Source organism: Alligator sinensis, unplaced genomic scaffold (assembly GCF_000455745.1).
Source record: "Alligator sinensis unplaced genomic scaffold, ASM45574v1 scaffold1129_1, whole genome shotgun sequence".
Classification (NCBI taxonomy): domain Eukaryota; kingdom Metazoa; phylum Chordata; order Crocodylia; family Alligatoridae; genus Alligator; species Alligator sinensis.
The window spans coordinates 437518-455645 of NW_005842580.1; the positions used below are offsets into that span (position 1 = coordinate 437518).

The 18128-nt window shown below is 48.2% G+C and overlaps 1 protein-coding gene across 2 annotated transcripts in view; it reads right to left on the reverse strand.

The window, feature by feature from the left end:
* Window positions 1-14341: 14341 nt before the first annotated feature.
* The window catches only part of MFAP5 (microfibril associated protein 5), a 19327-nt gene continuing 15540 nt past the window's right edge, over window positions 14342-18128 (reverse strand). For both annotated transcript variants that reach the window (XM_006032624.3, XM_006032623.3), the window contains 2 exons: window positions 16918-16991; window positions 14342-15505 (listed from right to left, as the gene is read on the reverse strand). In XM_006032624.3, the coding sequence (XP_006032686.1) occupies window positions 15384-15505; window positions 16918-16991 (196 nt within the window). In that variant the 3' untranslated portion in view covers window positions 14342-15383. The remainder of the gene's footprint in view (window positions 15506-16917; window positions 16992-18128) is intronic.

Consider the following 18128-nt stretch of genomic DNA (forward strand, 5'->3'; position numbering starts at 1 on the left):
CATGATACCTCTTCCTCCTCCTTTTCTCCCAACAAAGCATCCCAAGTCCTACCCACTGCCTGAGGATGGAGAAACATCCTCAGTGGAAGGACAAGATGGGATGAGGCTGCGGAGGAGTTGTGAGGAAAATGTTCTTGTTCTTTGTAATGCTGGAGTGAGTTCTCCAGCTGCCTGTGCTTGTTTGCATTTCTGTATTTGTTTCACAGGTTTTCAGCCTGAGAGAGTCATATGAAACCAGGCTATGCAAAAAGATAAGGGACAGTCAAAATGTCAGACCAGCTCAAACCTGGGGCCCTTTTCTCCAATGAGTCTATAAGGCACATTCTCCAGCTTCTGAGAAGAGGCAGCCCCAGATGCTCCAGAGGTGGGAGCAAGGATCTTCCCAATGGACACATCCAAAGCAATGTGCCCACTGTGGAGTTCTTCCACATGCCACATAATTAGGGACTGGTGTAAACAGTCACAGCTCTATTGGTTTTAGGGGCAATGGCAATTACAGCTGTTGATGACCCTTAGGGTTTCATCGATGTCCTAGACCATAAGCATTTATACATTTTATAAACATGTCCCCTAGCTAATATAATTGCTGAGAATATTCCAAATATTTGTATATAAATATATGCCCATTTTAATCCTTCTAAACTTTTTGTACCAGTAATACCCCTAGATCCCTTTGTCACCATTACATATGTTGCCTTCTATGCAGCAAAATTTTAAAAGCATATGTGAGCATGAAACTGCAGCACAAGAAACCATCCATAGACTGGATGTTTAGATACTGGATGTATAGTCTAGATAGGGACCATGGATTCTTATCCCATTATCTGGATTTGCTTTTGTGATCCGGCCCTTTGTCCCTATGGTTTTATTACTTGTTTACCTCTCTCAGCACTGTCACTGCCTTCTGTTTTCCATCCCTTCTTTCTTTCCCTTTCTTTCGTATTCAAATCACTCTCTGTCTTTGCTAGCCTGTTCATCTGCACCCTGCATCTGATGAAGTGAATTCTTGCTCAGGAAAACTTATGCATCTCTGATTCTCTTAGTTTATAGGGTGCATCTCTACTCTGCCTTCAGCCTTTTAATATGTAAGCTAAGAAAGACAGAAGGATCCTTCTGCAGGACAATCCTAAAATATCAAGAGATACCACAGAAACTGCTGCTTCTCAAGAACACAACTGTCAGTGGCTCATCAGGTAAATTAAGGACATCTCAGTTGCATTCTTTTTCTGGTTCCTAATTTTCATAGCCAAATGCTTGCAGCAAACATTACCTCAAATTTTCCACCCTGAAAGCAGTCCGAAACCTTTATCTTTTGCCTCCCAGCCTACGCTCCTGGTTGGACAGAGTCTTAGAGTACACATTTCCCTTCAGCTTGAACAAATATCATGCTTCATACAAAATTGAACTAGATTACCCACCCCAAATGGGAGATGCCCTCAAAGAGTCAAAGTACTGTCTCTACTTCCAAAGAGTAAGCCAGAGGATGTTTGTTCTTTGTGGAATGATGATGGAAGGAAAACAATTAGAATAACTATAGTTATAAGCATCTTTCAAAGCCCTTTGTTGATACTGAATTACTTACCAGGGGCTGTAAGATGTAGTAATGACTACATCTGTGCAGTCATTATTGCACAGTCATTTAATACTTGTTTACTGTGGAGTAATATGAGTTACTGCACAGTAGCACTGACAAATGTCTTTTTTGTGATGCTCCTGTGCAGTAGCTTCATATGACTGTGCAGTAGTGTTGCATCATGGTTGTTGCCACATGATGCTACTACACAGTAGTATTGGGCTACTGTGCAGTCAGCATCTCATGTAGATGCAGCCAGGGTACCTTTTTCATGAGTTCAGTATTTTTATTTATACACAGGATGGCCGTGTCAAGATGAGTGCAGCAGTGCGGTACGTGGTGCTGTAGACACGTCTGTGGCACCACACACCGCATATTCAGCTGTTCTCCACTCAAGAGGGCATTTGCACTGAAGGTCCTGCCATGTCTATATTTTGTTCCTGCACAGCTTGTGGGTAATCTAGATGCACTGTGAGACCCCTCTATGTTCCTTAGACCTAACAGGGCGGGTGGTGAGGGTGCTCTGGAGGGTGTGCTGGTCCACAGGAGTACTGCTCCACCTCTACAGGGGACTCTGAATATAAATCATGGCTCTTGGCAGCTGGGTGCAAGCTCAGTAAAGGGAGACAAGAAAGGAAAGGAATTTGAGGGAAAAGAATCACCCCCACTCTCTGTCTGCAGAGGCTCAGGCAGCAGGAGTCTGAGAAATCAATGAGAAAAAAAAAATCAAAAGATATTGCAAAGCAATTATCCAGCCCAAAGCAGGGACCAGGAGGTCTATTTAGTCAACAGGAAGTCGTGTGATCTGGCTGTGCAAGATATAAATATCTATTTGTTTTTTCCATTCCCCTCTGCTCAGAAATCACATTTTGAACTGAGCGCCAGCAGCTCCAGTTGGTGAGTGCGGTGGCCAAATGCAAGAAACACAGCCACCTGCTGCTCCTCCCCTCAAGTGAAAACCTCAAAGAGGTGCAAAACTTTCTCTGCTTGGCGAAGGCAGACACTGAAACTGCTGCAGCAAAGTCTCTGCACAGGAACCTCAGGCTCAGTGCAAGGGCTTTTCTCTTTTAAATCAATGTGTAAATAAATGCATGGTCAGGCTTACAAACTGCATCAACTGTATTTCTTCAATAGAGAGAGCAATAATGATGTGCGAGCTCAGAAGCAGGGCCGTGAAGCAGTACATGTCCTCCCCACACAGTTCTACCAGTGTCCCTCACTCTTGCCCTGCTATCCAAGCCCTGGGCTCCCCATGCAGCTCTGCCAGGGTTTCTCACCCCTTTTTGCCTTGTTCCTCTCTCTTGAAAAAGAGTGCCTCCAGAGTGATAGTTTCAGCCCTTGTAATCCGAAAGCTGATGTGTGCAGGGTCTTGTTGAGGCTTGAGGAATGACAGGCACCCATACCGGCTGGAGGAAAAGGATCAGCGGTTTAGGGCCACCATGAGGTTCATCCACCCGGCACAGGTGGGGAGGATGTGGTTAGTGCCTGGCAGCCTGAAGTGACTCTCCTGCATGTCTTCTCCAGCTCAGTGCTGCAGCTTGCGGTCGGCAGCGCTCACGTTTACAGTAAGGAAAATGCTGAGTCAGTGATCAAACGTCGCTGCACGGAGAGCTCGGGTGAGTGCAAAGGTGGTACCCACCAGGCTGTCCAGCCCTGTTTCCCTCATGCCCAGGCCCCAGGCTCCAGCGCTGTCTGCCCATTGTCTTCAGCCTCCTACCTGGCCCAGGGCATCTACAGAAACCTTAGCATCCAGCACTTGGCACCTCTCCCCTGGCCTAGCCCTGCTGTGGTTCACTCTTCCACCATGTCCAGAGGGCTCTGTCTGCCTGGCAGCATTCTCCACTCCTCCCTGCACCCTGCTGCCCTGTTTTCATGGCACAGGCAAGCTGAGGGCTTCAGTCTCCAGCATAGGACACTCTCCCTCCTGCTCTCCATGCTTCACTCCCACTACACCTGGCATGCCCAGCCTTCCTATCCCACTGCGCTGCTCCCTCCACTTCAGTCCTTGTCCAAGGGCGGCTTAAAGCTTTCCATCTCCACTCCATAGCTGTTGATCCCCTGCTCCCTGGCCCTGTTCCAAGCAACCTCTCCTCCCTCCCATGGCAGTACCTAGTAGCTTGAGGTCACCAGCACCATCCACTTGCTGTCAGCTCTCAGACCTGGGGAGACCTTAATATAGCCTCAGTATTGTTCAGAATGAGAACAAGGGGGCTGTGGTTATGGTTTCACAGCTCTGACTTACCACTGTCCTGAGGCTCAGGCAGCAGTGGAGCTATGGGCTGCAGTGCTTGCAGGGTGGCAGCAGCACAAGAAGAGCCTTTGGCCAGCGTGGTCCTCACATGCTATGGTTCCAGAAAGCACTGTCTTCCTACAGCCTGAAATGTTTCCTACCGAGCCCCTTGCTGAGAGAGAGGCCTTGGCTGGAGTAGCTGGGAGCCCTCTCCAGACAGTATGCCTCAGCCCTTCCTTGCAGTGTCCCCAGCCAGAACAGGACTGGCCAAGAGCCCCCTGCAGCAAGAACTCCTGCCACTTGTCCTCCTCCTGCCGGGAGATGCCAGGACTGGAGTGGCTGTGAGCTCTTCAGAGGCACCATCCTGCATCTCCTGTCTCTCCTGCTATCAAATGGAGGGGCATTTCCAGAAATCTTCAGCTTTTCACACCAGTTCAGGTCCCCCCAATGGAAAAAAACCCACTACTACTTGTTCCCAGTGATGACCTGATCCAGTGAGCCCCCCAAGCCCCATCTCTGCTCCTTGAACTGGGGCAGAGGAACAATATAGTTTGATTCTCTCCTGATACCCAGCTCCTTCTCCCAGGGCTCTTAGCAAAGGAGACCCATTTGCTGAAGTTAGGGAGGGAAGGGCAAAAAGTGGAATCCATCCCTATCTTCAGAGTCTCCTCCTCCCCTCAAAGTCTCTCCTGTCACCAATAAGTTCATGTGCTTGAACCTTCAGGACTGGTCCCTGAAGGCAGCATCACCTCTAGCACAATCAGATGGAAGGACCCCTCCCCAATGCTGTGTGAGGACAGGAGAGCGGTAACATGGGGCGAAGTTCTGACTTTTCTAGCTCTGTAGCCACAACATGGGCTTACATGATCTCATCATCACTGAGGGGGCATCATGGGGTCCCTATGGCCTTTTTGATGTGATCCACCTGTCAGCACCCACCAATGTGCCCCAGTGGGATGTGCACACACTGTCCTCCACTTAGGCAGTACACCAAGCTGGTAGACCAGCCCAGTGGCTGTCAGGACACTGCTGTGATGAACCATGTCATTTACTCTGATGCAGACGAGATGGCTGGGCTCAGAACAGGGAACCCTGTCAATACCTGGCCTACAGTCACCTGGGAGCTTAGAAAGCAGAGGTGATTTCACATAGGAGACACCCAAGATGTCTGATTCAAAGGACTCACCCAGCTTCCCGGTGAAGGAGTGACTAGAAGTAATTGATGGACTCAGGAAGATACGGAGGTTTGTGTCCAGAGAGGGGTTGTAGGAGCAGAATTCAGCCAGTAGAGGAGGCATGGGGTGTGTGTAGCCCCAGGCTGTGCTACAGGGAGTGGGGGCTGGCAGCAGAGCATGCTGGAGGGATTCGATCCTCCAGGGCTGCTGTCCTGTAGCACTCACCTCAACAGAAGCACAAAGGTGTTGTGCAGCCTTCTTTGCTTCCACTCCATCTCCACAACGCGCAGGAAGCAAGCTGGAGGACAGAGTGGGGCCCCTTGGTTATATCTAACTTGGGGGAAGTGTGTTTGGTGTTTGCTGTGGTTAACCTTTACTGATAGCTTGCACTGTTTACTACACTTTCTCTGTCACCGGTGGGAGGCCTACCTCATTCCCCGGCTGGTGACAGGACTGAGTTTTAAATACTGCTCCAGCGAATGTGGTTTGTAACACAGCCTGACTTGAAGCAGATACTGAGAGCAAGCACGTCGTTGCATGAAACCCCTAGAGAGTGATGCCCAGTGATCTTGGATGAGGGCCAATCCAGGCCTCTAAGGCCCATCACTAGCGGGGGTATAAAATCACATGTGACTGGCCAAAGTCATCGCACTGTCCCTGTTACTATCTATTTGTATTAATCTGATGGGCCCTTGTTGTGCAATGTTCTGTAAAAGTACATGGCAAGGATCCCTGCCCCAAGGACATGGTACTGCCGGGCAGGCTGATGGAAAGCCCTGAAAGTGGAACTGTCATGCATTTATTATTGTCCTAAAGAAAGCTGATTCTCATGGCAAGCATTGAAACACAGTGATCTGTTGATTTGCAGAAAAGAACAACTAAGAAAGGCTTAGGCCTACTGCTGGTAAACTCAAGGTAAGCTCTTAATAGAAATGTACAGAAACCAGCTGCTCAACAGCTACATTGTGTTTCACTCTTCCTGAAAAAGATGGGGTTGGCAGATAGGATGATAGGAAGGGGACTTCTGGCTCTCCAGTCAGGGTGCATGATGTATGCAAAAGTTTGTTTAGTCTAGATTGTAGAGCAGAGTGGAGGGTGTTTGTTTTTTCCCATGCTTCTAGGCTTAGCTGGTTGCCACATGAGGCCAGGCAAGAATGTTTTCTCCCTCCTGTCGCTACATGGGCATGTGTAGATGAAACGGGGGTTTACTTTGCCCTAAATTGAAGTGGTGGTTTTTTAAAAAACACCAGTTCAATTTAGGGCAAAGTGTTGTGTACACCCGTGTCTTACCTGCCTCTCCAGTGGTGAGGAAGGAGGGTGAGCTGCCAGTGGGTGGAGTGGTCCCTGGGCTGTGGTGGGGAGGGTGGGGCTGGCTGGTGCTCTCCTCTACTGCAGTGGTGGCCCCCCCACAGGTGGCATCCGCCTTCAAGCTTGGGCAGCTGCAGAGGGAAGGATCGGGTCCCTGTGCAGCTCATGCAGGCAGGCTCCAAGGGGGAAAAAAAATTTAAAAATCAGACTCGCTGCTTTTTTGTCCTTTGGTGGAGCCTGCCTTCCCAGGCTGCTGCCGGGCTTCCTGCACAACTCCTGAGCCACACAGAGCCCGGTGCTTCACTCCATGGTGTTTTAGTTTGCTGTACCCCAAAGTCATTTAAAGTGCGTTATGTTGACAAATGTGCTACAGTGGCTAGAATTAATGCACAATATGGTGCCAATGTGTGTGAGCACCAATGCCATCAAAGTGGTGCAAAAGCATTTAACCCACTTTAAAGTGTCATGCACACATGCCCCTCGTTTTGTCTACATACGCCACAGATGTCAGAATTTTTTTCTGCCTTTTTCAGAAACATCTGGTGCTGGCTGCAGTCAAGGCTGGAGATTTTGACTGAAGAGTGCTGATGATCCTGTTGGGACTTAAAAAAATGCAGATTCCTGGCTAGAGGGTCTTGCTCCTCTGCTCAAGGCCAGACTGATCACCACATTTGGAATCCAGAAGGAATCTTACCCCAGTCAGATTGGCATGAACTGTGGGAGCTTTTGACTTCCTCTGTAGCAGGGGGACATGGCCCTCTTCCCTGACTCTCTTGAGCATATTTAACAACTACTTCCTGTCCTTACAATGTTAGGACCTCAACAGTGCCCTTTTCCCCATGCCTGACCTGTGGCAAGCCTGAGTATTTTCGATATTTTAGGCATTGTGCCTAGTAGTTGTGTGAGGGAGTTATTTGTAAAGTTTTAAGAATAAGTTAGATAAACACTTGTCTCGGATGGTTTGAATAGAAATAATCCTGCATTGAGCAGTTGATTGAATTAGATGACCTCCTGAGGTCCCTTCCAGCCCCACTGTTCTGTGATTCTGTCATTCTAAAATTGGTGTTTCTTTTTGCTAATAAAGAGGACATACTACACATGTGCATCCTTGTTTAAGCGATTATAAAATTTAACATATTTTATTCCAGTTCTTAATTTCTACCTTCTATATTGTGTTAGGAAATGGTGGAATGGCCCATTTCTGATTTACTAGACTACAATACTTTACTTCTGAACTGTGTCAAGCTGCATTTGGATGCATATTGGAATTCTAGTGAAAATGCATAAAAACAGGACTTTCAATTTGTGCTTATTAGTTCGTTAAATGAATCTGTTTTATGTCTGAGGATAGTACAGCACCATTAGAGACTACCTAAAGAGGTTGGGAAGACCTACATGCAATTATTGGAATTTTTTAGGAGCAAGTTAGACAAACACTTAGCTGGGATGTTTTGTGCAGAGATGGTCCTGCCTTGAGCAGGGGGCTGGAGTAAGTGACCTCTGGATGGATCTTCTAGCTCCCATGTTCTAGAATTCTATGATTTGTTGGATTCATAAGGAAAAAACAAACTCACTAAGAGACGCGTTTCATTTTAAATGAACTGGCTTGTTAAGCAAAGGAAGTGATCTCCTCCAGTCGCCATGAAGATGAACACTTTGTGTCCATGGAGGTCTCAGGGGCCATCAACCTAAAGTACACCCTGCCCATCCTCTCCCACTCACGTGCACCAAACCCAGAAATGAGGGGGTGAAACTGGTCTAGGGGCTCCCCACCACGGCTGCTGTCTTGGAAGCTGGAGACACAGATCTAGAGTACAGCACTGAAAGGGCCTCTGGCACAGTTTCATTACCTCCTTTTTGAGTTTGGCACTCTGGAGAGGAGTTGGAGAGGGCAGACAAGGTGTGCTTGACATCCCTCAGGGGCACCATGGAGATGTGCTCTCCATCTTTCAAGATTTTAGAACCAGTAGATCTCAGCTTTTCAGGTCTCATTTTTATTCATAAATTAGAAAATGAAAGCAAACTTTTTCACTTGCAAACTGGTTTCTAAACTCTGAATTAACTAGTCATTGAATCGAGCAGGCTGAATTGGAATTCTCTCTGCCCTGCAGAAGAGGCTACTGCTGTGAGAAATTGGTCTGGCATTTCAACACACCCTAGCTCCAAGTGTTGAGCCAGTCACTGTCTTCAGTTTAGTGGTTTGACCTCCTGTTAAACTGCAGAGGCAAACATGATTGTTGATTTTTTATTAATAAAATGGAAATACTTTTAAACAGATTAGAGAAAGTTAGAACATCAGAAGTGCTATACTGGGTCAGACCATGGTCCATCTAGCCCAGTATCCTGTCTCCGACAGTGGCAGGGGTGGATGCTTTAGAGGGAGAGAATTGAACCAGATATATCTAGAGTGATCTATCCCCTATTCAGTACCCTCCCTAGCATTCACAATTATTGGTTCAGAGATGCTAAAGGAAACATCTGCAACCATTCTGTTCAACAGAGGTTAATAAACCTAGTCCCTTTTTGAACCTGGCTATGTTATGTGCTTCTACCATCTCCTGTGGCAATGAGTTCCACAAGTTAACTGTGCCGTGCAAAAAAGTACTTTCTCTTGTCAGTTTTAAACCTATGTACTACTAATTTCAGTGAGTGCCCCCTAGTTCTGGTATTCCAGGCTTTGATGAATAACAGTTCCCTGGTCACTTTGTCCACTCCTTTCATGATTTACTAGACATAGCCTTTTTAGTCTCCTGGTATGAGACCTGCTCAAAGCCCCTGATCATTTTGGTTGCTCTTCTCTGCACCATTTTGAATACTACTACCTCCTCTTAGAGATGTGGAGACCAGAACTGCACACAGTATTCAAGATGTGGGTGCACCATGGATTTATATAATGGCATGATGATGTTCTCCATTTTGTTTTGAACTCCTTTCTTAACGATGCCCAACATTGTATTGGCTTTTTTGATTACCACTGTACATTGAGCTGATGTTCAAAAGAACTATGTGTAATGACTCCAAGGTCAATTTCCTGAGTTGTAACAGATAGTTCAGAACCCAGCATTGGGTGCATCTACACAAGACACTGCTGCACAATCATGACTGGGCATTTATTTAGTACTTGCATTAGCAAGTACTAAGTAAATGCACAGTAACCAGAGTTACTGCACAGTAGCACTGGCAAACGTCTTTTAGGTGATGCTACTATGCAGTAGTGTATTAGCACCGGCTGTGCTGTGACGTGCTACTGCACAATATTTCTTAGCTGCTGCACAGTCAGCAGCTTGTGTTGATGTGTAAGTATACTTGAGGTTATTTTTCCCCACATGCATTACCTTGCACTTGTCAAAACTGAAGTTCATCTGCCACTTTTTGCCCAGTCACTTAGCTTGGTGAGGTCTTTCTGCAGCTCCTCTCTGTTAGTATGGGATTTGGCTACCCAGAATAATTTGGTATCATCTGCAAACTAGGAGATTTATTGTCCTCCCCGCCCCATTTCCATATCATTGAAGAAAATGTTGAACAAAATAGGCCCCAGCACAGATCTCTGCATGACCTCCTTCTGACCTTCCTCAATCCTGAATGTGACCATTTAGCCCTACCCTTTGCTTCCTATCTTTTAACCCACTCTCAGTCCATGAAACAAGCTTCCCTCCAATCCTGTGGCTATTCAGTTTTTCTAAAGCTTTTGGTAAGAGACCTTGTTGAAAGGTTTTTTGAAAGTCCAATCAGACCTTAAGCACAGCAGTGGAAAGGAATCTTGGAGTCATAGTTGACTCCAAGATGAACATGAGTCATCAATGTGACAAAGTGATCAACAAGGCTAACCACACTTTATCATGCATTAATAGTTGCTTGATGAACAGGTGCAGGGAGGTGATGCTTCCCCTCTATCCAGCACTGGTCAGGGCGCAGGTGGAGTACTGCATCCAGTTTTGGAGAGAGATATGCGGAGAATCTTGAGAGGGTTCAGAGAAGGCCACTTGTATGGTCAGAGGCCTGCAGGCAAGGCCCTACGAGGAGAGACTGAGGGACCTAGATCTCTTCAGCCTTCGCAAGAGAAGGCTGAGAGGTGATCTTGCAGCTGCCTATAAATTCATCAGGGGAGGGCAGCAGGGAATAGGAGATGCTCTATTTACTAGAGCACCCCCTGGAGAAACTAGGAACAATGGCCACAAAGTGACAGAGAGCAGATTTAGGTTGGACATTAGAAAGAACTTCTTCACAGTCAGGGTTGCCAGAATCTGGAATGGGCTTCCAAGGGAGGTGGTGCTTTCCTCTACCTTGTGGGTCTTCAAGAGGAGACTGGACAAGCACCTAGCTGGGGTTGTCTGACCCCAGTGCTCTTTCCTGCCCAGGGCAGGGGGTCAGACTCCATGACCTACTGAGGTCCCTTGTGACCCTAACATCTATGAATCTTAAGATCATCATTTCACAATTCACTTTAAATATTTTGCTATTGAAAAATGTAAGAGCCAGGATTGGAACCCACATCTCCCACATCCCAGTGCAATGCATGCACACACACCACCACAACACCTTGCAGTGTTTTGCTTCAATCTCTTGCAAAGAAGTACAAGCAGAGCACATGCTTTGACAAGTGTGCGGGTCATATACCACACACAACCAATGCAGGGAGTATATCCTGAAACTCAGCAATGCCTGTATGGCTTTGTGCAATTATCATTTATTTTCTGAGCAAGGTTTGTCAGAACCCATTAATTAGATGCCTATAGCACAGAGGAGAATTGGTATAGCCCAGAGGAGAATTGGTATAGCACAGAGGAAAATTCCATGGGTTCGATACATATGGCATAGTTTTGCTGTCAGTCATTCTGGTGGCAGTAACTAGATCATGGAGGAAAATTCTGCTATGCCTGAACCCAGTAACCAAATGCTACAATAGTGGAAAATTACAGTTTAGAAAAAAGTTCCCGCCACTCATATGCAAATTCACATTATTATTGGCCAGTTTTAAATTATTCCTACGTGGCGACTAGCGATTGGCTTGCTAGCCGTATAAGAGGTTGAAGCAGTTTCCGCCCAAGTTGGAGAACTCCATACACACCTCGTGGAGAACTCTGAGTACACTGTGGAGCCTAGCAAACTCCATGCGTGTGTCTTAGAGCGAACTTAGCGGCCTGATCAACCACTAAGGACTCCCCATCACCGACCCAAGGGGGCCTAGCACACCCCCACCCGAGACGTAAGATGACTGCCGGCCCGAACACCCCGAACACATTTGCAGACCGACCAATGAACTTTGTCATTTCTGCCCGACCCAAGTTTTGTAACTGTAATCGAAGCAAGCTTCTGACCTGCACTGTACGAGCAGTGTAAGTAAACAACCTTTTTGTTTAATCAAAACGCTTGAGTACCTGATTCCACTCCAAGCGTCACAAGTACCCGCCCGCCGACTAGGGCTCCTAAGGCCCCGAACCCTGTGCCGCGGCTCTCGGCAGCGACAGGTTATGGTAACTCTTAGCCTGTTACAGATATGGATCAAAGGAGCTGTACAACAGGTCCAGCAGAGCCAGTGCCCTTTGCCATTGTTTTCTACCCACTGGAGTGGAAGCCACTGCATTGTGGAGGTCAATGCCGCAGGGTACTCAAGGAGCTGGCCTGCATTATAGCTCATGAGTACCTCAGGGTACTCAAGGAGCTGGCCTGCATCATAGCTCAGCCCCTGGCATGGATCCTTGATAGGTCCTGGCGCTCTGGTGAAGTGCCTGATGATTGGAAGAAGGCCAATGTGGTGCCTATCTTCAAGAAAGGGAGGAAAGTGGATCCAGCAAACTACAGGCCCATCAGCTTGACCTCTATCCTGGGAAAGGTCTTAGAAAAAGATTATCAAAGAGGCCATTCTTAACAGACTGATCAGTGGCAACATCCTGAGGGTTTGTTGCAGGTAGGCTTGACCAATCTCATTTCCTTTTATGACCAGGTGACCTATCACCTGAACAAGGGGGAGGAGATTGATGTCATATATCTTGACTTTAAAAAAGCCTTTGATCTGGTATCCCATGATCGCCTCTTGGCAAAACTGGCCAACTGCCGCCTTGGGCCTCACCACGATCCACTGGCTGGGTAATTGGCTCCGTGGTTGGACCCAGAGGGTGGTGGTTGATGGAAGTCAATCGTCATGGTGCCCTGTGACCAGTGGGATCCCTCAAGGCTCTGTCCTTTGACCTATTTTGTTCAACCTCTTCATGAATGATGTGGACATTGGTGTCAAATGCGGACTGGCCAAGTTTGCCGATGATACCAAACTTTGGGGTAAAGCATCCATACCTGAAGACAGGCGGGGTAATCCAGGCTGACCTTGACAGGCTCATGAAATTGACGGACAAGAACCTGATGGTGTTTAACACTGAAAAATGCAAGGTTCTCCACCTTGGGAGGAAAAACCTGCAGCATGTTTATAGGCTCGGCAGTGCTACACTGGCTAGCACTGTGGACGAGAGGGACTTGGGGGTCAGGATTGACCACAAGATGAACATGAGCCTTCAATGTGATGCCACAGCTATTAAAGTGAGCAAAACACTGGCTTGCATCCATAGATGCTTCTCAAGCAAATCTCAGGACGTTATTCTCCCATTGTACTCGGCCTTGCTGAGGCCGCAGCTGGAGTACTGCGTCCAGTTTTGGGCTCCACAATTCAAAAAGAATGTGGAGAAGCTTGAGAGAGTCCAGAGAAGAGCCATGCGCATGATCAGAGGTCAGGATAACAGACCTTATGACGAGAGGCTGAGAGCCATGGAACTCTTCAGCCTGGAAAAGCGCAGGCTCAGGGGTGATCTGGTGGCCACCTATAAGTTTATAACGGGGGTTCACCAGGATCTGCGGGAACATCTGTTCACCAGAGCACCCCAAGGGATGATGAGGTCGAACAGTTATAAACTCCTGCAAGACCATTTCAGGCTGGACATAAGGAAGAACTTCTTTACTGTCCGAGCCCCCAAAGTCTGGAATAGCCTGCCGCCGGAGGTGGTTCAAGCACCTACTTTGAACGCCTTCAAGAGAAACCTGGATGTTTATCTTGCTGGGATCCTATGATCCCTGTTGACTTCCTGCCCCTGGGGCAGGGGGCTGGACTCGATGATATTCCAAGATCCCTTCCAGCCCTAATGTCTATGAAATCTTTGAAGTCTATGAAAAGAGCAGTAGCATTGGCCAAGCACTGCTCTAGGCCTGTCCCAAGACAAGGTTTGCCACCCTCACCAGCCCATTCTCCTCCTCTTCTCCCCATTTTTCTCTCAGCCAGTTCTGGAATAAAAACGTCAGAGACAGAACAAAGGAGAGGGGGGTGACAGAGAGTGAGCGATAGATACACAAGGAGAAGGGAAAATGGGAATCCTGGAGTTCTTCAGGGTAGAAGAGAAGAGTCCAGCTGGCATCAATGCCAGCAGAAAAAAGCCATGGCTTCCTTCCAGCGATGGCTGTACTACTGACACTGGTTCCCTCTGCAGGGCAAAGTGTTGCAGCTGCTTCATGGGGGGAATGAGATGCCACAGTTCATAACCTAGCAGTTTTACCTTTGGGTTTGTTAATCAGTGGCATCCAATGACCTCAGGGGAAGGATGAGCAAATTCAGCTGGCTTGCAGGAGGTGGGTATCCAACCTCTGGTCCTAAATCACACCCTGTTATTCCAGCTTGAAAACAAATCAGCTAAGAGCTCTGGGAGACCTGCTTAATTGTTGTTCTGGCACTTCTCACTGTGTACAACCCAACCTCAAGAGAACCAGGGCTGGCTGGAACTGTGCTTATATGCACTCCCCTGAAAGCCATCTGGAATGGCTCAGGGACTTCTGCCCAGACTGTGAAAGGGTGTGTGACACTCCCTCCCTTTCTTCAGCTGGACTATGGGACATCATCATCAGCAAGGTACAGTACATTCTTAATGATGAATGGGTTTCTCAGAGCTGCAGAGAGGAAGGGTCTGCAGGGCAGGAGTGAGGGGTATGGGCAGAGCTGTGTGGGGAACCCAGGACAACCTATAGGTCAGGATTAGATAAAATGAAAGCCAGAGACAAATAAATCCAAACACATGAGAGTTGCTAAGAATAACAGGAAATAAAGTTTTCTTTTAATGGTTTTTCATGTGCAGTATATGGACTCTAGTGTTCAGACAATGTCTCCCAGGGGACTCCTTTCACTACAGATTCAAGCAGCAGAATAGGTTCCCAACTCACTTCTTCAGATTGTTTTGAGTCCTAGATTTCTATATGCTGGACAGCACCTATGCAATATATTTCTGAACCTATATACGTTTACATTTGGTTCTATATGCAGAGTGGAGACTTGGTCTCATTCGATTTCCAAGAGCTCCTTCTAATATCTGATTTCCACCCCACCCTCCTCCGCTTGTGCTAGAACCTCTACAAGACACCGATCCTTCACCACAGGAGTCAGTGGGAAAGTTGCCATTGACTCAAATGGAAAGCCAGATCAATTCTTACAGGCCCTCTCTTCCCAGAGAAAAAGGCTGCACTCTCCATAGGAAAAGTATGCCTGTGTATAGGGTGGAGCTCCACCCCCTTGTACACCTTGAAACATTCCTCTGCAGAGTGGCTCTTACTAGAGAAATTCAGCCCCTGTACATCCTGCCCCTATATAGGCCAAATCAGCCACCACATGGGGTATCTTCCCCTATATGGGAGGTGCTACAGCTTCTCCCTGTAGGTAGCAGGTATCTGAGGGTTGTAATGCAAGAGTGAACTGAGGGCCCCATGAGAGCAAAGCAGTTTCCCCTGGTCATTGAAAAATACACCCAAAAATGGAGAGGCACTGCTGGAGCAGAAGTGCATTTAATAAGGACCTCTGGGGAATGAGCAGCTCACAGCTTGCGAGATCAAGCATGGGATGAGAGGTGTGAGGACCCAGCTCTCTCCACATCTGACCTGAGAAGTGATGGCAGCCGCCACCAGTGGCCAGCAGGGAGGAGACTCCATGTGGCAGCACCTGGGGAGGAGGGTGGGGGCTGCCGTTGCAGCAGGCCAGGGAGCTTCTTTTCGGGGTACGCAGTGGATGGTCTGGGTGGGGCAAGGGCATCTCTTCCTTCCTCCCTACCCTCCTCTTTCCCCTAGCAGTGATGGCTCAAACAGCATTGAGCTTCCACAGCTGCTGGTCCTGGGGCAGGTGACAGGGAGGGCCCAGGGGCCGTCCGGAACGGCGGAGGCGTCGTGGTGGGAGACCAGCCAGCTGGCGGCAGAGCTCCTCTGAGGACAGAGCAGACACACGCACAGATCAAGTTAGGGTCTCAGCATGAAAATCAGAAGACCTTACAGATCTGCATTGCTCATATCCACAGGTCTGGGTCAGAAAGAGATAGGGAGCAGACCCCAAGGCCTTCATCTAAAGCTCATTCTGCCATCACTCTGATGCAATATATGCTGATATTGCCAGGAGCCTAGTCAGAATAAAGACTGGGATAAAACTATGGGCTAGGTTCTGGGAAAGCCATGGGCTACTCTTTTACCCTCAGAGAGTTTTAGGTAGATTTATCCAGCTTGCTCTGGAGTAAGAACTTGCCCAGAATTTAAACAATTTGATCCCTTATTTATGGGAACACCATGGAAATTCTGTGTAAAGAGCCTTTAAAACCTATTGCAAGAACTTGCTCAAATGAATTATATTTGGATCCTGACCTGCTAATATTGCAGTGGTGATGACAAGTCCCCAGGGTAGATAAGACCCGGACCCATGGCTGGATTTTGCAGCTGCTTCCTATCTTTGTAAGAGATCAAACCAAGCCCTGGGACCTGAACTGTCAGCAGAGAAGAGTCTACAATCCCCGAGGCCTGGCCTCCAGCAGACTCAGTAGTCAGACCCATATTCCAGCTCCAGAGGGTTGCCTGGAGCAGCCAAGTTGATGGAAACATGGTGCGATATCCCAGGGCAGCTTGACAGATGACAGAACACCTGGAAGCAGATGCTGGATGTAGGGCCAGGATGGGGGCGGGCCTGTCAGTCATGTGCTTCTGGATTGGAGATGTGCTCAAGAACAGTGACTTGAGGGGATTAGACTATATCCAAGGGACAGATTGTCACCGGGGTAGAGGGAGGACAAAGGGAAAGGCATGATTGTATAAACAGGACATTGCAGCAGGTCCCTCTCTGAGGGCAGGGCAGTCTAGGCTACTGGGATGAAGTCCCAAGATCAGAGGACAGGAGTGGGGTCCACCAGACTGTTACCTGCTAAGGAGCTAAGGTCAGTGGGCAGGTGAAAGCACTGGTGGGAAGGCTGGAAGCTGAGTCCCAGATTCCTTGAAGGCCAGCTTCTCCCACGACAACATCACAGAAGCCTCTGGATCACCCAATTAGAAATGTCCCTGGCAGACTATTCCAGGGGTGGGCAAATATTTGGGCTGGAGACCACTTGAGGAGTTAGGATGAGTTGTTGTGGGTGGGGGGTGTGGGGCCTCACCAGATGCTGATCCTCACCTGCCCCACGGCCCCATCCACATCTGCCCAGCTGAACATGCTCTGTCTGCAGGGGGTCCCGGGCAGGTCTCCTACGGTGTGTATTTTGCCTACTCCTGTTCTGTTCAGTGGCTCATATGCAGCAGAGCAGACAGGGATAAGGCCATTCCCCCTCCACAGAGACCTCTGCCCCACCCCAACCTCTCACCTTGCATGACTTCATTCTCCTTGCAGATGATGCGAGAGCACACCTCCTTGTTGATCATGTATATGCGCCGCATGCTGCGGGGTTGTCAGAGCCACATCAGGAATGGGAGGGAGAGCAGATGGGACAACAAACAGGGAAATCATCATCACTCACAGGGCAAACGCAGATTCCAGCAGTTAAGCCCTTAGAAGGCAAAGTCGCCATTGGTGTCAGCAGTTATTTGGGGCCAGTTCTAAATTGGGCCAAAGGGCAGCTGCCCAGGCAGGCAATCCAGATTGGCAGGGATAACAGGGAAGCATTACCCTGTTAAAAAAAAGTGGACTGGCCCTTTAAGGGAAGGTTTTTGTGAACCAGCCAAAGGCAGCCAGCAAGACTGAGGTTAATTAACAGCCCTGGGGGTGGGTCAGCTGACAGGGCACCTGACCAAAGGTGGGCAGGGCTTGAGCCACATATAAGCCTGGAGCTCAGCCAAACCAGGGAGTCTAGCCTTGCAAGTTAGGGGATGAGGAGCTTTATGCTAGGTTTACTTCAGAGCTGCTCCAAGGACTACCAGCAGAATACTTGTCCCTTACGAAGGAATACAGTCCTGGGTAGGGGGAGGTCTTGCTGCAAGATAGCAGGCTATCATGGTCATTTGCTATACCTAGAGTAGGTTAAATTTATTTTACAGCTGGCGTGCTTTCTCCCTTTGAATTCAACTGGTGATTTGTGGAAAGGAATAAGAGGTGGTTTTGGAGAAAGGGAGGAGGTTCAAGGACCCTGAGTGGAGAGGTTAGTCAGGAAAATCCTTGACTTGACACCGATAGTGGATATTGATGCCCTTCTGGAAGACAAACATTTTCAAGTGGAACAAAGCCAGGAGGAGGGATTTCGGCATGTGTTCTGTTAGCACTTGGCCCAGTGTAATGGAGAGGTGTTGCATCCAGACTTGATGGAGACAACCCTGAGATTCAAGGTATGGGATAACCTCCTTTATAGGATGGGGGACGGGAATAGGAGAGGAGGTGAAACAGCTACTGGTGTCCTCATGGTACCAAAGGGCCTTACTAAAAGTTGCCCACAAGCTAACCATGGAAGGATATCTCGGGAGAGATGAAATGGACTAGAATTCAGGAGAGACAGGGTTGCTTCAGGTAAAAGACTGAAGGGAAGGCATGCCCATGTACCAGAAGGCAGGGCCCAGCTGCCCGTCCAGAACACCTTTGGTTCCC